This window comes from Radiomyces spectabilis (assembly GCF_025331425.1).
Source record: "Radiomyces spectabilis strain NRRL 2753 chromosome Unknown BYT42scaffold_7, whole genome shotgun sequence".
Classification (NCBI taxonomy): domain Eukaryota; kingdom Fungi; phylum Mucoromycota; class Mucoromycetes; order Mucorales; family Radiomycetaceae; genus Radiomyces; species Radiomyces spectabilis.
Window position 1 is genome coordinate 1,858,745 of NW_026251932.1, and position 21,036 is coordinate 1,879,780.

The 21,036-nt window shown below is 43.8% G+C and overlaps 5 protein-coding genes across 5 annotated transcripts; 2 read left to right on the forward strand and 3 right to left on the reverse strand.

The window, feature by feature from the left end:
- Positions 1 to 1,166: 1,166 nt before the first annotated feature.
- On the reverse strand, positions 1,167 to 2,255 carry BYT42DRAFT_637710 (uncharacterized protein; the record flags this gene model as incomplete). Its single annotated transcript, XM_051572505.1, has 2 exons — positions 1,167 to 1,222; positions 1,838 to 2,255. The coding sequence occupies 2 exons, from the start codon at positions 2,253 to 2,255 to the stop codon at positions 1,167 to 1,169; spliced, it is 474 nt and encodes a 157-aa protein (XP_051423386.1).
- A 2,194-nt stretch (positions 2,256 to 4,449) lies between these two features.
- BYT42DRAFT_572603 (uncharacterized protein) lies at positions 4,450 to 8,502 on the forward strand. Its single transcript, XM_051568631.1, has 5 exons — positions 4,450 to 4,758; positions 4,827 to 5,099; positions 5,175 to 5,648; positions 5,721 to 7,242; positions 7,317 to 8,502. Exons 1-5 carry the CDS (start codon positions 4,591 to 4,593, stop codon positions 8,264 to 8,266), a joined length of 3,387 nt encoding a protein of 1,128 aa, XP_051423387.1. The 5' UTR covers positions 4,450 to 4,590; the 3' UTR covers positions 8,267 to 8,502.
- Positions 8,503 to 9,192: 690 nt separating this feature from the next.
- Positions 9,193 to 13,998, forward strand: BYT42DRAFT_572606 (kinase-like domain-containing protein). The gene is made up of 16 exons (XM_051568632.1): positions 9,193 to 9,658; positions 9,872 to 9,938; positions 9,996 to 10,034; positions 10,118 to 10,183; positions 10,243 to 10,606; positions 10,670 to 11,343; positions 11,423 to 11,469; positions 11,562 to 11,643; positions 11,722 to 11,816; positions 11,877 to 11,997; positions 12,075 to 12,213; positions 12,297 to 12,348; positions 12,436 to 12,977; positions 13,071 to 13,127; positions 13,206 to 13,291; positions 13,366 to 13,998. Exons 1-16 carry the CDS (start codon positions 9,462 to 9,464, stop codon positions 13,639 to 13,641), a joined length of 2,904 nt encoding a protein of 967 aa, XP_051423388.1. The 5' UTR covers positions 9,193 to 9,461; the 3' UTR covers positions 13,642 to 13,998.
- Positions 13,915 to 14,917, reverse strand: BYT42DRAFT_516496 (uncharacterized protein). Its single transcript, XM_051565215.1, has one exon. It carries the CDS (start codon positions 14,566 to 14,568, stop codon positions 14,347 to 14,349), a length of 222 nt encoding a protein of 73 aa, XP_051423389.1. The 5' UTR covers positions 14,569 to 14,917; the 3' UTR covers positions 13,915 to 14,346.
- Positions 14,918 to 15,517: 600 nt separating this feature from the next.
- On the reverse strand, positions 15,518 to 16,897 carry BYT42DRAFT_516497 (uncharacterized protein). Its single transcript, XM_051565216.1, has 4 exons — positions 16,822 to 16,897; positions 16,609 to 16,765; positions 15,878 to 16,538; positions 15,518 to 15,799 (listed from the first exon to the last, which is right to left on the reverse strand). Exons 1-4 carry the CDS (start codon positions 16,862 to 16,864, stop codon positions 15,779 to 15,781), a joined length of 882 nt encoding a protein of 293 aa, XP_051423390.1. The 5' UTR covers positions 16,865 to 16,897; the 3' UTR covers positions 15,518 to 15,778.
- Positions 16,898 to 21,036: the final 4,139 nt, after the last annotated feature.

Here is a 21,036-nt window from a genome sequence, read left to right on the forward strand (position 1 = left end):
CAAAAAGTAAGGGCACTTAAGCACAAATACATTACCTTTCAAAAAAAAAGCTTCATTGTTGCCCACAAAAAAAAACACTTTTCGGTGCGCAACTACAATGTAATATAAAGGATTAGATTCCTGACAGTTGTGATCATCTTTGAGAGTACACGTACGAGATCGTCACGAGTAAAAAATAAAAAAAAGCGATAGAATACAGTATATTTTGCGAGGGAGAGCGAGCGTATGTGTATTCAATTAAATTGATTTGCAAAAGAAAAAGTAGATGTGCGATGGAGAAAAAAAAAAGATGGAAAATGCGTTGTCTTTTATAGACAAGAAAAGAGGCGGTATCGCCCGAAAAATTTCCTGTTAGATAAACACGTTCATCTTCTCTGTCCAATGATAAAGCTGGAAAATGAAGAGAAACATTGCATAATCCCATACTTCTCACAAATAAGAGAGCCCGGTATCATCGCATGAAATAGGTGTCAGGTACGCTTAAAGATCGATCGGGATGCCTCTATTCGAAGGTTCTTGTATTGGTTAGCCGGATACAGATGATACACATGTACGCTTCAGAATGAGACTTTTTCTTTGTAGCGAAGGGAGGGACATTAAACTGGCATTCACGAAAAGGTGGCATTTTTATTTTTTACATCTCTGATAATGGGGTCGTCAGTTCCTATTTTTGTTATGCAGAAGAAGAATGAGGAAAAATCACTTCAGAAAAATGCCCCGGCTCCTGCTTTCAACCCGCGATATGGTCATATGAAGGACCAATTTCACCGCTTGGTCTCATTAATGCAACATCCACGTTTCAGCAGCTTATCTCGAAAATTTCTCGGGTTCCAGAGAGATTGAAGACGACCACAAGAAGCATGTACAGCGTGTACGGTCACTGTACAATATCCTAATAACCATGCGAAGCCCGGTTGATGGCCAATTTAAGAAATACAAGTTTATTTGCCAGCGTGAATTGACTTTTTTGGAGTTCAACCTCTCGGCTGATGGTATCTTCCCATTGACGAAAAAACGTGAATCTGCAGGAAAGTCACAACATTATCGACATTTCGTCCAACTCCGATTACCGTCCTGATCCAAAGATGTAGCTGGTTTCCAACCTATCAAGGGAAAAAATGTGCTCAGCCCCGCCAAGCAACTGTCAAAAACCCAGCGCGCATACCCTAGCCAAGAACGTCAAACTCCAAGGAATCATCCATGCCTTGCGTGGATTCGCTGCCTAAATATTACTATACGCAAACCAAGCCAACGATTCGCCTCCGTCGATAGATCTCCGAGTGAAATTATTTCCATCCTGAGGTTGTATACAAATCTGGAAAAGAAGAACAACGTACCTGAACGCCTCCCCCGGCGCGACGGCTTAGATAGTGAAGCAGTCGAAGAATCGATGAAACACGCATCTCTGTAGGCAATGCACTTTCCTCATAACACCGATTAGTCCATTCTTTTACCGTATTGTCATCAGCGTAAGGCAGGTATGAAAAGATTACCATGACCAAGCAATACGCGGCACGACTCTTCCCTCAACCGGCTAGGTTACGGCTCAGCGAGAACAGCGGACAGAACATTCATTCCTTGACAATGGGCAGTGAATTTCATCATTTTTCATCATCCTAACGAAATCGGCAATTTTTTCTTTCTCGCAAAGTGACTATTATCTTTATTCAAATTTACAACGCAAATAATAGCAAGTCTTTCTTGGTAAGGTTGAAGCAACGCAACGCAATGTTAGTACATGATAGGGCGTCGCGGCCGAAAGAATTTTTACAATGCTGGTATGCTTCGCATTGGCGGTTGATGCAACAACTTGTCCCAGTATTGGTCACGGTTTTACCTCCTTTGACTTTTCGGGGATGCATAACGCGACAACGGCAAAACGGGCACACCATCGATGTACGGGCTTCGTTAGTGACAAGTACAATGCCTTGTTGGGCGGCAAATCGTCGATGCCAATTGCCACCGTATCTTAAATGGCCTGTCGTTCTGGTGCCGACCCCAGTGCCAGCATGTCCGATAGCCCTCACAAGGGTCTTGGGCTTGAATTGGCGGTTTTCGTTTGTGATTAAACGCCGTTGGACGTCTTTTTTTTTCCAAGCTCCTAAGCGCTGGTGACGGCGAACCCAGCGCTTGCCGTAAAACTCTTGAAGAACGGGGCGTTGGCTGCGGATTTGCGAATATCGCTCCATGAAGGTCAAGAAAGGCTTCGACGTTGGACTTTGATCTGTGATTTGTGTTGCGCGTTTTCGTGACATTTGAACTATAGAATCGGTCTTCCAAGCTAAACTTTGATGGATAAATGTCGTAAGAAGGACCTTTGAATCAGAGAAAAAAGTAAAAGTGGAAAAAGAAATATTATTGACACGGTGAGTAAAAAAGCCCTTCTCCAAATAGAAAGAAAGATCAGGTCAAGGTTGTCTCATTAGGTTTTCCAAAACAAGCTTTTAACACGCGACGCGGTCAGTACGAATTCCTGATTTTGCCGTTTGATCTCACCAATGCTTCAGTCACAATGTTTCAACAGCTTGTGAACGAGCTTTTTCTGAACGCTAAGGTGGCGACAATTGGAATTCCAGCAAGACCAGAGACGATCAGGAAGCATATACAAACGTGTACGGTCGCAAGTCGGAATTGGTGATCATGAATCCGGAAAGGGAGACAGCCCAGCATTTCATGGAACAAGCGTACGATAGGCCTTTACTTTGGGTCATAAAAGCTGCGGAACCTAAGGTGCATAGACTCCTGTCGAAAAGTCACCATACGAATTTTGATTTCCAAAAAAAAAAGGAAAATGCAGTGATATGCTTCGATGGATAGTATCCATATTAAAATGTCCTCAGAACAACTCCGAAATTCATAGGCGATATATTCAATAACCATAAACGAATTGATGGGTGGAATTCAAGCACTTTCAAACCAAAAAAAACATGGAGTGGCGTCTGAAAGATAGAACGTTCAAAATTTTTACTGAACCAGGTGCCTTTCTCGTTTTTGTACAATCTCTTCTGTTATTTTTTAACCATATCACCATGCATTGCATTTCCAGCTGCCTTGCTGCAAATTTTGTTTCCCAATGCATATCAGTAGCAACGAGGTATATGGTAACAATCTACATGCTTTTTTTTGTATAAGCTAGCGTATGTTGAAGTAGGACTCTTTTCTTGGCACACTAAAAAATTCCCAGACCCAAGCTTCTAAAGCGTTATACTTCAACAACCAGTAGCTCTATCCTTAAAAAAAAAGAAAAAAAATTGGAACCAAAGAACCAAGATGCTAAGCTTTTGCTTCATATAGAGGTAGACCAAAAACCTGCTTATCATTTTTGAGAAAAGTTGTTGTTTATACTGTGGCGAAATCGGCACAGTCGGAGCATATTCCGCCCATCAATAATGAAGCAGGAAAAAGACGCCATGTGTCTTTTCTCATCGTTTCACGTCATATTTATCCATTGATAAGAGAGTGTGGCCTCATCGCATGAAATAGCTGCATGAAGTAGGTCTCCGATAATGTTAGAGAGAGATCGATCAAGATGTCTTTATTCAAGTGTTCTTCTGTTGGCTGATCGGATACACAAGTGCACATAGCTTTGGTACAGACGTAATGCATGGCTCGTTAAACTATCTTTCAACTCGTATTATACACTTTGTTGAAAATAGAAGTCATCCTCATGAAGATGGCCTCTTCTTTTTGATGAAGGAAGTCGTCAGTTTCAGCGCAGTTTCCCACCAGGATTACGCAGGCCAAGGTAATATGACGAGAACCGCCACACTCCCCGTCAATAAAGGATCAAGTCATGATTTTTGCTTCCTTGGAATTTATTTGACTATCATTTCTTTATTTCCCGAGAAAAATGAACTGAAAGATGAAAAAGACATTAGGGAAGTCAACAAATTTATCGGGATTATTCTTTCATTTCGGCTGTATAGGATGAGGAAAATGTGCCATTGGTGGATCAAGGTCGGACAGTGTACGTCAATCAAAAACATTATCAAGCTTTCAACGCCACGTGATGAGGCATTTAGGTTTTTTTTACCGTCCGACTAATGGATCACCAGTGTTTTGGAAATATTTTTATTTGCAGATCAATACAACCTACTGTCCAATGACCGTGCTGGATGATCGTCTGCCACTTCGCCGCCACCTCCCCAACTTTGTAACATTTCAACCAAAAAAGGTCATGGCATGGCAAGTTCGTCAGCCAAAGATGCATACAAATCTGGTTTTTTTAGCATCACCGGCGGCATGCCCCATTCAAAATAAAGAAAAGAGCGTGATTTACGCTTCATCCCAAAAGAAAGTTTTTTTTTATTTTATTTTATTGTGGTTAGTGTAGCAGTGAAACCCGGGTTGCTGGATATGGCATGATCGCTGGTGGCATCCACGGCTTGGCTACACCGTTGTCAATAAATCCCATCATCAATGGCAAAAAAGACGCATCCAAAAGTGTTTGAAAAAACGCCGTCTTCATATAAATACGAAGCGTTTCTTTAGACATCCGCTTGATCCCTTCATCGTTGAGTCGTCGTTCCCTTTTTTTCATTTTCTTCGTCCATTTCCTCACGTGAATATCCCTGATATCAAATCATCGGCATGGATGAGAAAACTCAAGACAGGGACAAGATCCAGTTTGCCGAAGTCATCAAGCCGGAACGGACCAAGACGGTGATCTCTACGGCGGGTCACTCTTCGCGACGACCCTCGGTGAGCGCGCCAAGACGGTTCGAAAAGAAGAAGAGGGAGGAAAAAAACGTTGACATTGTAAGTCCCCCAGATGGAATCCCTTTAAAAAAAGATGATATAATAATGACTTTATGTGATCTCTTTAGACAGAGCATCTGTTAACCCCTGAGGCTTGTGCCGAAATGTATCATACTGATATTGACCTCAAAAAACCAGCCAACTCTTCTGGATTGACGGCCGAACAAGCGCACCACATCTTGCAACAAACGGGTCGCAATGTACTTTCGCCAACGAAAAAACACCATCCGTTTCTCAAGTACCTAGAATGCGTGGTCAAGCTATTCAATCTGTTGCTCATCCTGGCCGGCATTCTCGACTATATCCTGCTGGCGATTGATTTCAAGGCCAATTTTCAGAATGTAAGTTATCCAAAAAGATATTGCATCTTGATTTTTATGTGATAGAAGCAGCTGTTCAAGTGATTATATTAATAGACGTATCTGGGGGCCATTCTTATCGGAGTCGCGCTGCTCAATGCGTTCATCGAGTTTTACCAGGAGCAGAAAGCGCAAGCCATGTTGGATTCGTTTCTCAGCATGATTCCTGCAAAATGCATGGTTATTCGCGATGGTAAACTCCAGCAAATCGATGCCGCCACATTGGTGATTGGGGATGTTGCGTTTGTGCGCATGGGGGACAAAGTGCCGGCCGATCTCTTTCTGTTTGCTGCTTCGGAACTCAAAGTGGACAATTCCTCGTTGACCGGTGAATCGGATCCTCAAGAACGGCATCCCAACAATTCGCAGCGAAATCCGTTTGAAGCCGAAAATATTGTTTTCAACGGCACTTTGGCTGTCTCAGGCGAAGGCTATGGTATTGTTATTCGTACAGGTGACCGGACCGTGCTGGGCCAAATTGCCGGACTCACGGCCGGTGAGAATAAAATGGTGTCTCCTTTATCCATCGAGGTAAGTTGATTGGTCTTTCTCTCTGGACAATCTAAATGACTAAAGTTCTTGATGTGTTCATTGAAAATTTAGATTGATCAGTTTGTCAAGATTATTGCGACAATTGCTTTTGTTACCGCGGTGATCTTTTTCGGCATTGGGTTCCCTGTGAATCACAACAACATTTCGCTGACACTGAATTTTGCCATTTCGGTGTTTGTGGCCTGGGTGCCTGAAGGGTTGCCTGCGACGGTGACCATTCTGTTAACCATTGCTGCCAAACGGATGGTGCATCGCAACGTGCTTGTGAAGGAACTTCAAGGTGTGGAGACCCTGGGAGCTATCACCTTGCTTGCGACGGATAAAACAGGGACCCTGACCCGTAACCAAATGACTGTCACTTACATTTGGTCCTCCCTAAACCTGTACAACACGCTCGAGAAACATACTTTACCGGCTCCTGTCAAAGACCTACCTGGTGCTATGGAGATCATGCATATCGCTGCATTAAACTCCCGAGCCAAGTTTGACCGCACCGATGTCCCTGTGAAGCAACGTCAAGTGTTGGGCGATGCCACTGAAACCGGTCTTGTTCGTTTTGTGGCTGAGCATCTCGGTGGAGCGTTTGATCAATTGCCGGAACAATATCCCAAGGTTTTCGAGATTCCTTTCAATTCCGATAACAAGTGGGCCATGACCATCCATCAGAAACCACATGCCAATGGACCCTTGACGTTGTACGTCAAAGGGGCGCCTGAACGGGTTCTGGAGCTTTGCAGTACCATCATGATCCGAGGAGATGGCGCCGTGGAACCGGTGAACGAATCGTATCGTGCCGCTTTCCAGGAAACGTATTCGCATATGGCCAGTCAGGGTCACCGGGTGTTGGCCTTCGCCAGGTGTTTCCTGGACGGTGTGAAGTATCCTGCCGACTTTGTCTTTGACAAGGCCAAGAAGAACTATCCTGCGGGTGAATTCACATTTGTCGGTCTTGTCTCACTCGAAGATCCTCCCAAGCATGGTGTGCGTGAAGCCATTGGCCAATGTCGCAATGCCGGTATCAAGGTCATGATGGTCACTGGGGATCATCCACTGACGGCGGAAGCGATCGGACGGAAAATCAATCTCATGCTGGGCGAAACCCGTGATACAGTGGCGAAACAATTGGGATGTGACGTGGAACAAGTGGAGGATCATCAGTATTCGGCCGTGGTCGTGCACGGTGATTGCATCGATAAATTGACCGACGATGAGTGGGACGCTATCTTTGCCAAGGACGAAATTATATTTGCGCGAACCTCGCCCAAGCATAAACTGGAAATTGTCAAACGGGCGCAATCGATGGGTCACATTGTTGGAGTGACAGGGGATGGCGTCAATGACGCTCCAGCGTTGAAGAAGGCCGATCTCGGAATTGCCATGAACCTGTCTGGGTCCGATGTGAGCAAAGAAGCGGCGGCCATGATTCTTTTGGATGACAACTTTGCCTCGATCGTTCACGGTATTGAAGAAGAACGCTTGATCTTTATCAATTTGAAAAAGTCCATCATGTACACCATCACTCACTCCATGCCCGAAGTCATTCCGAATCTACTGTATATCATTGTGCCACTTCGTAAGTGCAATCTATTTTCCGGCCGAATGACCCTTCCTTGACTAATTTTTGCTTCTTGTTTGTTTTGTCCCTAGCATTGCCTTTGTCTGCTATTCTTATTCTTGTGATCGATTTGGGCTTTGAACTGTTTGCTGCATTGTCGTTTGCTTGGGATAAACCTGAATCCCCCGACGGTCTGATGAAGGTGCAACCTCGCAAGCCGGTGAATCCGAGTTCCATCGATCGCTACCGTCGACTCGTTTTTCGGAAGCAAGGGTACATACAATTTGACCTGAATGGAGACCCAATTCGACCTTCCTGGTTCCGTCGTATCCGAAATCGTGTGCATGAGCTGACGACGCGTGAATTTTGGGCGGAGAAATTTGAAAAGACGGAAGATGAGTTGCTGGTCGATCGACCTCTGTTGTCTTGGGCCTACTTGGAAATTGGCATTCTTGAAGCGATCGGCGCCATGACCACCTATTTTGTTGTGTTATGGTACAACGGAATCACTCCTTACGATGCGGTGGCTCTTCAGCGAGGTTCTTCCAGTCCCACTTACTACTTTTCCAACGGTCCCATCTACGCTCAACCTTACACAACGGTGAACAACAAGGTGCTGGATGCGGCGGCTCAGCATCGCGGTTTGGCGCAAGCTCAATCCATGGTTTATTGGAGTATTATGATGATGCAGATGTTCAATATGTTCGCATGCAAGACACAATTGACGATGCCGCTGGGACGATACATGTTCAGCAACAAAATGACGTTTGCCGGGATTTTCGGCGGCGCCGGTTTGGCCGCATTGATTGTCTACTGTCCACCTTTCAATATTCCCTTTGGTACCGAATATCATACGTTGCCTTTGTGGTGGTTGTTGCCGTTGGGATTTGGGTTCGTGATTATTGCCTATGCTTGCATCCGTGTGAAAATCATCCGTCGTTGGAAACCGATGGCGTGGAACCCAATGATTCCCGGTCTCAAAATGTATCCTACCATGCGTACCATGGCAACCGTCTCTCACCAGACAAACAATACAGTCTGAACGATCCTATTTGAAGCTTATTCATTACCTAGTTTTTTTATCTTATGTAAATTACTTGTGCATTTATATCGGGATTTCGTATAGTATGAACTTGATCGTTCGTTCCATTCGTAAACAGATTTTTTTTCCAAATATTTTTTGATCTCTCATGTGTAACCGTCGCCTTGGCATTTAAAATTATCTCCTTTTTTTCCATGACAGCACCGTTGTGTTTTCATCCCCCTTTCTTTTTTCTTACTCTCTTTATATATACATGGTGAGCATGTTGTCAAACCGTATTTCGCATATGGATTATGTCTTTTTTGTTGGTTCCATACGGGGTTATGGGGCGATTTTTGCCACGACCAGTGGCTCAAAAGTTAAGGCAATTGACGTTTTGGATCTGCATTGGATGATGAATGCTGCCGAACGCGCGAGATCACTTACCAGTTCATGTCACAGATTTTATTTTTTACTAAACGAGTAAAAAAAAAAAGGAAAAAAAATAGATGATGCCACAAGAAAACGATCGGCAGCCTATGCATTTGTCTGTTTTCAAGTTTTAATAGATGAAACCGATCAGGTGCGTGCAAGTCCAGCTCGGGGCGTTGGAATGGATTTCAAAACAAAAGAACCCTAGATTACCGGCGCCTCTCTTACTTGTTTTCTTTCGAACAAAAAAAAAGTATCAGGTACACGCATACGGGCGGTGATATTCCTCGTTGTATCACCTGGATTTTTTTAGAGCCAAAAGAATGGATGTCCATCATTTGTTCAACCACCAAAAAGGAGGCTGCATAGAAACGCTTGTACTTACTTTGTTACTTATTTATTTTTTTCTCTTTCCATTTTACCCCTCATTTCCCCCTAAGATCCCTATCTTTGAGTGGCCGTCTGAGAATAGCAACAATAAAAACAGAGAATAAAAAAACTTCTGTAACCGAAGCGGTTGAATTATCTTTGGGGGATTTGCACTTTGCCTTTTTTTTCTTTTTTTTTGCATTCTTTTTGCCTTGGAACGTTTTCTTTCTTTTCTTTTTTTTTGCCTTTCGTTGTTTCTCTCCTTTATCTCTATTCCAGTTTTCTATTCCGCATTATTTTGCCATCGCCATCGTCATCTTTATCATCTGATTTTTTGATTCGACTCACCGCTCCGTCCGCTTTTCACCTCGCATTGACGATACTTACTTGCTTTATCAGCATAGCGCTCGTCTCCATGGCAACTTCCTATGCATCTTTATCACGGTTGGCTCGATCAAAAAGCGGGGCTGATATACTGGTGGATAAGATGCGACTGGAGCAAGTTCAACAGGATGAGCGCCAGGCCGTTCATTTTCTCAATAATTACCTAAATCTGTCATTGAAAGATGGACAACTGCATAAAGCCTTGAACGATGGAGTCATACTATGCAAGTAAGTGGAGAGGAGCATAGGAGACAAAAAAATTTAAGAGGGAAAAAGGACAAGGGAAAAAGGAGGCAATAAGAGCTTTTTGATGGGTACGTCAGTCGGCATCTGTCATTGTACTGTCAAACACATACGAAGTCAAGCTTGAGTTACCACATGTGTATCTGATTCGCCTTTTTCTCTTTCTATCTCTCTCCGTTTTCGTTCTCAATATGATAGTCTCGTTAACAAGATCAAGCCGGGCACCATCAAGCATGTCGGACAAAAGGATCTTTCATTTATTAAGGTCCGTTTTATACTGTCCTAATTGGGAAACATGATCAGGAACTGATAATGGCAATAGATGGATAATATTACACGATTCTTGCAAGGAGCTCGCCAGGTAAGCCCTCGGTCCTCCCCCAAAAAAGTAAAACTGCATCCCGCGTAGGTACTATTGAATAACAGATTACAATTTACTTGTAGCTCGGAGTCAGCGATACTCAACTATTTGAAACCATCGATTTATTCGAAGGCAAAGATATGGTGGCTGTATGTAACTACCTGTGAAAACAAAGCAATCAATTTTCATCTAAATAATGGTCTCTTAGGTGATTCACACGATTTTATCGCTAGCCCAAATCTGCGTGAAGCAGAATTTGATGGATTCAGATACATTGATACAGTCAGAGACAAATGAGCGCAAAACTGACGATGAAAAGGAGGGAAATGGGAACAACGATTCGGAATCCAAAAGGGGGATACTGCAGCCTTCCGAGGTGGATGAAGACAAGGAGACAAATACCGTGACAAATGAGAATGAAATTTCACTACATAATGGCAATGAAGACGGTACTTCCCATGACGAAGATTCCACCCATTTCTCCGAACCAATTCCGCCTTCACTTGATGTGGACCCAGAAACATCCACATCCTACGGTGAAGAGGACGAAGGCTCGGACGGTTATCGACAAGGTAAGTCGGAAGGTTGTGACAAGGAAAAAAAACCGTTCTTGTAACTGAAAAGGCATGGCTTAGAAACGACGACGCCGTACCGTGATGTGCGAGATATCTTTGTCGGCATTGATACGAATTTTTCACCGACGCCATCCATCTCCACGCTTCATCGAGATAGCAGCCGAATGAGCACATTTTCACCGCTTCAACGACCTCCGAAATCCCCATTACGTACTTGCTCAAAAACCAATAGCTTCTATCATACCTCTTCCTCCCTCAAGTCTCGACGTAGCCATCTTGATGATGTGCGACAAAAGCGACTTTCATCGCCTTCCGTTACGACGGGCAAAAAGTCGGGATATCCATGTTCCGGGGCTACCATGTCTCGATCCAATTCTTCATCATCCTGTTCGTCGGTTCTATCCTCTGCATCTTCCTCTTCCAGCCCTCAAACCCCTCGCACGCCCACGTCACTCTCCAGTAAAACCGGCTTGAAAATGGATCCTGCCCAAGTAGTGCGACAATCTTCGACGCACAGTCATCATTCCCGTCGGGCCGAACGTCGACGACAAAGCGTGACTTTTCCTCCGCAAAAGAAACATGGTCATGAACATGGCGATCCATTACCTGCAAGTGGCAGTGCCAGTGTAGGACGCAAGCTCGAACGCCATCTTGCAGAGGCCATACAGCAAGACGATAAATCCCGTGAAAGGTTACTGCTGCGAAGCAAAGATGGCTCCAACAGCGCCCAATATGTAAGTCATCTATTTCTTGTGTTGGTACTCATCGATCCAGTACACTTACACCTTTATTATTCCGTTTTGGGTATATTAGCAACTTGGTAACTGTATAGGAAAAGGCCAATTCGGTTCAGTTTACAGGTAAACCTCATGCTCCATTCCGATCGTTCGTGTAGCAACTTTTCTCCCACTGACAAGCTTTTAATTCGTTATGCACCAATATGAAACAACAGGGCCCTGGATTTAGCCACGGGCGAGATCGTCGCGGTTAAACGAGTCAAACTCGAAGATGGTGAATTGGATAAGGAGATAATGGTAAGTCCGAATGCCTGTTTTCAGAGCCATTTGAGTGGTTCTTTTTCTTTGATCTTTGGCTTACGATCGGCTCTCCAGAAAGAGGTCAGCCTGCTTAAAAATCTGTCCCACCAAAATGTTATCCAGTATCTCGGATTTATACGCAGTAAACATCACATGAATATCGTATTAGAGTATGTCATGTCACAGTGTTTTGCTTTCCACACGATGCACCTGACCCCTCTCTCAAATAGATACGCCGAGAATGGTTCTCTCATGTCGACATTGAAAGCTTTTGGCGCTTTTCCCGAGAAGCTCGTGGCTTCCTTTGCCATCAAGATCCTGAGCGGTCTTGAATACTTGCATGTCAACCAAGTATGTTTAGAAAAATTGACATGATATTGTTTTAGGGCCTGGGTTTAGTAATCAATGGAATTGTGGCCTTTCTACAGGTGGTTCATTGTGATTTGAAAGCGGCCAATATCTTGACGACCAAGACGGGGGATGTAAAATTAACCGATTTTGGTGTATCATTGAATCTTAAAATTAAGGGTGCGGATGCGGGAACGGTTTCTGGCACACCGAATTGGAGTAAGTGATTCGTTTGCAGACCAGTTGGGACTTGAGAGTTTGCATAAGATGGACTTACCAAAATCAAATTTTTCTCTATTTAGTGGCTCCGGAAGTAATCGAACTAAATGGCGCATCACCCAAGTCGGATATTTGGTAAATAATGAATATTGCCAGGGTTCCCTTTCCATCGTGAGTTTAGCTTGGACTAACAGACGGGATTTATTTTTTTTACTGCTGCAGGTCCCTTGGATGTACATTGGTTGAATTAGCGACGGGCAAACCGCCTTACGGGGATCTTATTGCCATGTCGGCCATGTTCCGTATTGTCGAAGACGATTACCCGCCCTTGCCTAATAATGTTTCTGCAGAAATGCACAGTTTCCTCCTTTGCTGCTTCCAAAAGAATCCGGATGAAAGACCGAGTGCTTCCCAGCTCAAGAAGCATATCTGGATTCAGAAAAATCAGCAAGCGAAAAAGGTCGATTCCTATTCACGAAATTTATCCAACCACCTCCATTCTGCATCCTCTTCTCATGTTCACTTGCCCATGTCCAGTACCCAATTTTTATCATCAGCTACTTCTCCATCTTCCTCCCATCACCGTCATCATAAACGACATTCCTCAACCGAATACGATCGTCAATCCGTTCCTTACCCTTCCATGCATCGTCGCAGCTACGTTTTACCCGAGGAAAATGTCTCTTTCCACCGACCTATCAGCGGCCTCGCCGAAGAAGAAGACTATATCACCCATCGATTTATTCACACTTCATTCGGGAAAAGTAAGCATACCTTCGTCTAATTTTTTTTTATTCTCACATTTTCCGCGGCCACGATGATGACACTAATTTCATTTTTTTTCTTTTAAAAAAAAGCGGTGGAATGCAAGGTGTGCGGTGAATTGACGAAATTGGAAATCATTTTCTGCGAAGGTAAAAATTTCATGCATGAAATGTTCCATCGTGAACCTTCCTTCCCGGTTTCCTAATTTATATGATTTATCGTCCTAGTGTGTGCGCTCATCTGTCATGAAGAATGCAAGAAAGCGGCCTTTTCATGTCCTCCCAAAGTCAACGACCAACAACCTTCGTATGATGTAAGTCACAGCTCTATCTATTCATTCCTCCATCCTACGTCTACCGTTCGAAATTGACCGTCATCCTTTTTCAGTGGGTATTCTCCGCCAAGATATATAATCGAAGCCAGAACCGTAAAGGCACCCAGGAAAACTTTTTGCGCACTTGTGAGATCCCCACCAACCGTACCAGTCATATCATGATGCCATCCGAGAGTCAAGTGGAAGACATCCGAAAATACTCCCAAGCGCTGGGTTTAACTCCTCAGGAGGAGCTTGCATTAAGTCAAAACCCGGCATTGTTATCCCATACCTTGGCTTTGCAACAATCCATGAAAGCACAAAGAACAAGCGCGCAGTACCGCGGCTGATAATTTTCCCTATCGAATCGCCCGGCGTAATATTTTTGATATGTAATGTGTATTTATATGTGGCAAGCATAACTAGCTTGGGGTTGCCCCCACCGTTAATTCACCCAACGTGGGTGGGACCATCGACGTATCGGGCCTGATAGATGCGATGGTGTTACTTGTATCATTTAAATAAAATGATTTTTGGTCGGTGCTTGTCGAATGCGCAAAGTGGCATTGACTTGCGAAAGCAGTCTGACCGCACCTGCCAAACCAATGGAAGAAAGCAGCTTGCTGATCGCGATTCCGTGCTGCGTAACCTCTGCGCACGGCAGGACAATTTGAGATTGATGCATCGGACTGCACCAAGGACTTGCTTTTTTTAACCGTTCTTTTATTTTTTGGTTGCGTGTGTACGTTTTCGTTTTTCGTTTATCGTTTCTGTTTCGAAGCGTAGACTTTCTGAGTTTTTCCTGATATCGTTTTTTCGCGAACGGGACCCAAGTCGAGTAGCAATAACGTGCGAACTACCCGATCCAAGATTTTCCCCAGTATTGAGCGGGACCAGAGAGTTTTGACCTTAACCGAATATTCCCTCTTTGCAGCATTGATGGTTTGAGACCAGGAAATCATATCCGCTGTTTCAGGCTTATTTCGGGAAACCCTGCACAAACTATCAGACCAGAGAGGAGGAAACCCACTTGATTCTCTTCGTTTTAGCGGAACTTATAAATCGGGAATAGTAAAAATTGCAAATGCTGCCGCGATAGGAGCATCATACGCATCAAGCTGACTGTTGCTGCTGTCACCCTTCACCCTCGCGTGCAGTTTATCGTGTAATCCACCAGCGATTGGCGGAATTGACATTGCTTTGAACTTCCCAAAAATTTCGCTACGCGGGAGAAAAGATGATGAAATTAAATAAAGCGGGTGTCTGGATGTCGCCATTTGGCGATTTGCAGTAATTTAAGCAAGTGATCATCGACTGCAGCAACGGCACAAATCGGTTGACTTTGGTAAGCGGATCTTGCAGAATGAGAAGGGTGGCGTTTTGCAAATAGGGCGCCACAGCATGCCGAGGTCCAAGTTAAATGTCGGAATCATAGATGTCCATTTGAGCTAACACGGGGGTATGGCTATTGGTTGGTGGAAGTAGACCGCCGATCTTGTGATAAATGTCTCCTTGGATACGGTAGCAGTAAGCTTCAAAGCGATTGTTGGCCACGGATTCATCTATTTGGGCGCCTGCCGAAGTAAAGCTCAAATTCCTATTATAGGCGCGGATCTGCTCACGAAAATCTCGTCCTTCTCCAGCGTTGTTGCCAAGGAGGCGGGCAATAAGCGGATGCGTAAGCTCTTAAGGCGGAAGGACCACGGACCCTTGGGAGCAGCAAAACTGGAACTGCGAATTGGAAACCGGTCCAGATGAGCTTTCTTTGGCCCACATGTGTGCCTGACAGAAATTGCACATAACATCCATGCGTCCCAAGTAATTCACTGAGGAGTTCGGTGTCATCAGCGGATGCAGGTAATCTACGAAAGCGTTCCACAGTATCATTGCCGTTTTTCCTCCCTTATAGACAGTCTCTCGGATTCAATGGGCAAGCTGGATGGCTACTTCGCTGATGCCCCCATTTGCTGGCACGTAGAGCAACGGACTTCTACCGATCCTTGGACCGTGGCAACACTGGGTTGTTGGGCGCGTTTGGGGTTGTTGGGACAGTTTCTAGACGTGGAGCAAGCGTGTCCTGGCAGACTGCAAGAAGCGCAAGAAACGTTGGGGAATGACATAAGGTGTTTTCAATGAAAGAACTGAAAGGTTGGGGGAAATAAAAGAGTTAGGAAATGGATCAATCTAGCCCGAGTAATGCGTAGAGACAAATGTCATAAAAGAGATCAATAAGTTTAGCCTTGAATGGCCCACCTTTTTATTCTTTTCTTTTTTCCTTCATCTCAATGAAAATATCGAGTTAATTCTAAATTGTAAACAGAAAGAAAACTCATCAAAGCGAGAGAAAAAAAAACCATCGTATATTGCCGTTCTTGTATGCAGTGAAATTGAACACATTGTATAAGAAGGGGCTACCTGAAATTACATTATGGCCGGCCGGATGGGCATTGACTTTTTCTTCCTTTTTTTGTCGTTTTTGTTTGGCTTTTATTTTTTGGCCTTCTTTGCCTAAATAGAACCAAGACAAGGAAGATGTGAAGTAAGTATCTCCCATTTTCCATCCGACGCGCTGTAAAAATCACTTACATCTGGAGTCATGCCAAAACGTTCAGCTCTCTTTCGTTTCTTTTCTTCTTCAGCTGCATCCAATGTTGGTGACGATTTAGCTTCTTTATTGCCCTTGGCGGGAATACCAAATCGTTCTGCTCGTTTTTTCAACACTTCCGGATCCAGGCCTTTGTTTGCACCTTTAGCGGGGGCAGTCGACTTGGTTGGCAATCCAAATCGTTGTGCTCGTAATTCTGCCTTTGCCTTGTCACTTAATTCAACGCCAAATCGCTTTGCACGTTCCAAACGTTTCTCCACTTCTGTTTTGCCGCTCGGACTGGATGGCTGTGGACTGGTCATCTTGACGGGGGATGCGGACTCTTTCTTTGCTGGAGCGTCAAATGTGATTGGAGTGAACTTGAAATTTGAGCCTTCTTTTGTTACCGGATTAGACTCGTCACTTTGTTTCTTTTCGGGCGTCTCGCCATTGGTGGCCGCAGCTTTCGCTGTCGGCGATGCTGCTGCTGCTGCTGCTGCTGGCTTTTCGCTGGTGAGTGTTGTAGTAGTTTCTGTTGTCGGTGTGGAATTGGCAGGTTCTTCCTTGGGTTGCGCAGCAGTTTTATTCGATTGACTCGACGTTGTTGTCGGCTTTACTTCATTTGTCAATGATCGGAACTCGGGATCATCCTGGGTGAATTCACTGACGAAAAAACACGATTAACGAACCCATTCGAAAAGCACTGCACCATTTTCTACCGTGGATTCCTTACTCAAGATTCAGTTTGGACGGATCAAAGTCTTCTAGATTGCCAAACTCTTCTTCAAGTGATTCCAACTCAAAAGCTTTACGTTGATCGTGCTTCACAAGACGTTCAATCAATTCCTCCTTCTTGCCCGTGTGAGGAATACCGTTATTCTGCAAAAGCTCTAATATAAAGTTGAGCAAAACAAATAAAAAAATCAGGTAGCATTTTTTATGTTACCTTGCAGCTCTTTCACTTTGAAATTCTTGTATTTCTCCGCCATGGACCACGATTACGATGAATAGTAAAACGCGTTGCATCCAAAGTGACAAAAGAAATAAGCACTTGTTTATCCACAAAACTCCGCCCGAAAACTGAAATTTTACGTCATCATCCAATCGTACTCCAATTGAGGCGCGACCCAACCAGAAAATCTTCGAGGTTCAATACTTTGAAAAATTCGCAAAGTCACAGAGTTTATTCAGAGAAGCATCATAACGCACTTTATTTGAGCAAGCTGCCGCTCCTATTGGAGTCTGGTATCTTCCACGATTCGGCAAACGCCTTCAAGCCTAAAAGTGCTGCTGGAAGTCTTGTTTCTTGGAAACATCCGAACCTCAATCGCCAGAGTCGGGAGGGAGGCTCTTATTCAGCTAAAAATTGCGCTTCACGCACCAGACAACCTGTAACAGGACCAACGCTACTTGCTGATATACTACCGATACTTGCTGTGAGCTCTAAAGACGAGAGAATGTTCGGGTGCTCAGTGACAAGAAACATATGCTTATAAATGGATGACTGTGCTCTTCAAAAAGGGACAAGTGCATCCCAACAACCCGCTTTCTTTCCAAGATGAGGTTAAATATAGCATCTTTACTGAACGAGCGTAATTTTTATCTGCTTACATTTGATAGTTAGCAACTCTTTCTTGGCAGCTCTATCTTAAAATACTGTAATTCAGTCATCTTGTTGGTTATTTTGCTCGGCATCGATCTGAATCGCTTTCACTATCTATCTATATTGTAGAGGATAAGTTGTGGTCCGTACGAAATTGATACGTGGGAGTACTTTGCTGAGAAGGCGGAAATTGACAAGCTCTGCATTGGTAGTTGGTGGTGGATAGTTACGAGCTTTACCGGCATCCGTATCGGAAGCACGCAATCGGCGTGGGAAAAATTGGTTCCTCGAATATATGATCACTTTTGCAAGTCTTACCAACTTCTTAGCACTAGATAATTCAGACAACAAAACTTCTGATTCGCTTGTAGTATTGAGACGAACAGGACTATGTTAAGTTTGCAAGTGCCGGAGCTTGGTAGTTTTTTATTTCAATTATATTTGACCATTACCATACGTATGTTAGTCCCCTGTCGCTCCAGCAAGAAACAAGTTCAATTTCCTGCCACGTCAGCCCAATATGATGAATTATACCCGCGGCATATACCATTTAATAAAGGAAGAAACCATCAATTCCACAGCAAATATTGGTATTAGGTCCTGGCATGCATTGAATAAATAGTTATTACGAGGTTACTTGCCCAATTAACGATATCGGCATTGACAGGGCCTCGATCAGTTGGCATTGCTGTACAGTATAGCAACAATCAACGAAAATTTGCATGTCAAAAGCACAACGGAGACAACACGTATTCCCGGTGTCATGCTGTCCATGAAGTACGATGATTCCGCATATGTAAAGAAAGTCAATCTAGCTGACTCGCCTACTAGGGTGGGAAGTATATCGCTTAACTAATTGCGCAGATGTGGGTTAAAAAAGAGGAACCCTCCGACATGTAAGTTCTGTAGAATGAGCTTGGAGAAGCAACGTTGTCAGTTCTTAGCTTCGAGGGTTTCAGGTCATCTAGAAGCGCTCTCAAAAAAATCCACACAAGGTGAATTTTATTTTCCAGAAGGCTATATATTTTTGTCATCTTATTGATAATAGGTTACACGCATTGAACTGCAGGTACAGGCACAGAAAAACGCGCAAGATAGCAGACGATGGTACTAAATACGATGGCGGATACTCTTTTGGATGATCCTGCAGAAGTTCGCTCGGTAAGTGAAGTATAAATGATGGCTTCATATGATATTAACAAGCCGTACACCCGCTGTGCGATGGATGCCACCTGCTACTGGACGTCGCCCCTTACATTGAGCGACATTCAGCAGACAAAAACCTAACGCAATACAGCATAACCTGGGCGAGCTTTATGATGGAACTTTGGTATAATAATGTCAATACTCTGGCATACCGTACAGTCATGATTTTCAAACATGTGTGCAGCAGCACTTATTGACCCCCTCAGTCCCGTCCCGCCCAAGGTTACGATAGACCTAGAATGATGTGTGGGAATGTTGGGTATTAAAAAAAATGAGTTAGTACGCTCTTCGACTGATTCAAATGTCGTCAAGATATTTACCTCTGTTATTCGATGCAGCAGATATCGAGAACTTCCCGACCGGAAAAAAAAACGATACAAATATAAAAAAAAAGTAAAACAATAGGTGCGTTTGTAAAACCCTCCTAAAAACCCTGTGGGAAAAAAAAAGGAGGAAAAGACTGCAAGAAAACTATAACTAAAATACAAATATACATACTACAAACTACAAACTGCAAAAATAAAATGGTCGGGAGGAAGATCAAAGACGACACCATGGGAAGTAATCCAAGTGAAGCCAAGCTGAGGAGGACGCGTAAGCGTTACCGATGAAAAAGAGACTCACAACACGGACAATGCCCTTTGACGACAGAAACCGGATTGGCCACATTTGAGCGCGAGCAAAGTAGAAAGATTTGGAGGGATGGATGGCTTGCCAGGGCGAAAAGAAAACCGGAGAGAAAACCAAAAGCTAAAGAAAGGATAGAGAAAAAAGAACAGATAAGTTTTTTTCTTGTTGAAGAAATAAAAAACCATTTGATAGTAAATTAATACGTGTTGTTTTACCATAGCCATCTGGAATATAGGAAATGTAAACGTCAAAAAGCACGGGTCAGTGAACGGCGTAATAGGCAGGTAATTGTGCGGATCTCCGCTCTCCGAGAGGCAACGCTCCAGTTCTCTAGAAAGGTGTGTCGGACTATCAGCGACTTGCAGCTGATGTTGACGAATAAGGATCAGCGCTTTCGGGAAAATACTCGCTCAAAATATTCCGTGATCTGTGTGGATGAATATCGGACAGCAAAATGCGTTGCCAGGGTGATGCCACCACAATACTGTCTTTTTATTATCATTTCACCAGAAAAGAATACTTCCTTTTGAAGGGCCACAATCAAAGAGCCAAAGCAAAGCTGTTAAGATGAAGACGAAAGTGTTCTGCAACATATTTGACTGCACAGAGAGAAGACCTGCATGTAAAGATGATGTGGCAGCGTTTATATAGAAGCAACCTGAAGTTAAACTTAGGTCGTTGGTACAACAGCATCATTTATCCGGTTCGACTATGTCCAAAGTGCAAGTCGGAGAATGATCCTCCGAATTTGATTTTTGGGAACAGGGATGTCAACGCTGGGCTAAACACGCGAAGGATTCTGCAGCCTATACCAATCAGGTGTGCCAATCAAACCGTTTCCAGGCTGATTTCTCTCCAAAGACCAACCAAGCACAAATGTGCTTGCTGATGAAAGCGTCACCGACTATAGTAACCCCTTCGTTGACTCCAATTTTTACACAATGAGTAAAAAAGAAAATGCATCCAATCAGTTAACAGTGAAGGATATGCGTCCTTGAATAAGCATCCATCATTTATTCTGATGAGCGCTGTACGGTAACTAAATTCTGTATTTTTTTTTATCAAAGTAAAGAAAGTGCCTGCGAAGGCAGACGAAATTGTGGAATACGTTTGAATGAAGAAAACTTAGGGCAATTGAACTAGCTCTGACAAATCATGATATCACGCCGCTTCAAGGAGACATGATTCAGAAGCGACCCCGCGTTAGAATTTTCTATTATCATCCACGGTGACCAAAACAAAAATCATGGGGTTTTGCACTATTTGAAAACGCTCGTTTCATGTTTGTTGAATCGTCGCGATTAGTACAGCAAACGCAGCCGCCACTAAATTTGCGCTCATAGGTCATAGCTAATTCTCTCGACGAGGTTTTCCATCGTACGCACAACACCATTTGTCTCATAAGCATACTCGACGTATATTCAACTGCATGCCTGATACTGGTCTACGCATTAACAGCACTTGGGTCCGTTTTCGACCGTCAAAGGCATGATACCAGAGCATATAGTCAACTATACTTTTCCCGATACAGCCCAAGTCGCGTTAAGATTCCCGTCTAGATATGACTATCATTCTGAATAAAGTTACCATATGAGTCTGCAAATTGCCATGGCAGGCGTGCGCATTTCGAGTCTGTGCCACCTGTCGCCAAGCGACAATTCAAAAATATAATCGTGTCTACGTCTGGCTTCTAGTAATAGCTTACAAGGCCTCTGTTTATTT

What these genes read in the sequence shown, in the direction of transcription:
- BYT42DRAFT_572606 (XM_051568632.1), top strand. Translation starts at nt 9,462, where the DNA reads ATGGCAACTTCCTATGCATCTTTATCACGGTTGGCTCGATCAAAAAGC. An exon ending in AAGGCAAAGATATGGTGGCT is followed by an intron (nt 10,184 to 10,242) that starts GTATGTAACTAC and finishes ATGGTCTCTTAG; the next exon opens with GTGATTCACACGATTTTATC. An exon ending in GGAAATCATTTTCTGCGAAG is followed by an intron (nt 13,128 to 13,205) that starts GTAAAAATTTCA and finishes TTATCGTCCTAG; the next exon opens with TGTGTGCGCTCATCTGTCAT.
- BYT42DRAFT_516496 (XM_051565215.1), bottom strand. Translation starts at nt 14,568, where the DNA reads ATGGCGACATCCAGACACCCGCTTTATTTAATTTCATCATCTTTTCTC.
- BYT42DRAFT_572603 (XM_051568631.1), top strand. Translation starts at nt 4,591, where the DNA reads ATGGATGAGAAAACTCAAGACAGGGACAAGATCCAGTTTGCCGAAGTC. An exon ending in AGGAAAAAAACGTTGACATT is followed by an intron (nt 4,759 to 4,826) that starts GTAAGTCCCCCA and finishes TGATCTCTTTAG; the next exon opens with ACAGAGCATCTGTTAACCCC. An exon ending in GTATATCATTGTGCCACTTC is followed by an intron (nt 7,243 to 7,316) that starts GTAAGTGCAATC and finishes TTTTGTCCCTAG; the next exon opens with CATTGCCTTTGTCTGCTATT.
- BYT42DRAFT_516497 (XM_051565216.1), bottom strand. Translation starts at nt 16,864, where the DNA reads ATGGCGGAGAAATACAAGAATTTCAAAGTGAAAGAGCTGCAAG. An exon ending in CCGTCCAAACTGAATCTTGA is followed by an intron (nt 16,539 to 16,608) that starts GTAAGGAATCCA and finishes TTTTTTCGTCAG; the next exon opens with TGAATTCACCCAGGATGATC. An exon ending in GTTTTGGCATGACTCCAGAT is followed by an intron (nt 15,800 to 15,877) that starts GTAAGTGATTTT and finishes GGTTCTATTTAG; the next exon opens with GCAAAGAAGGCCAAAAAATA.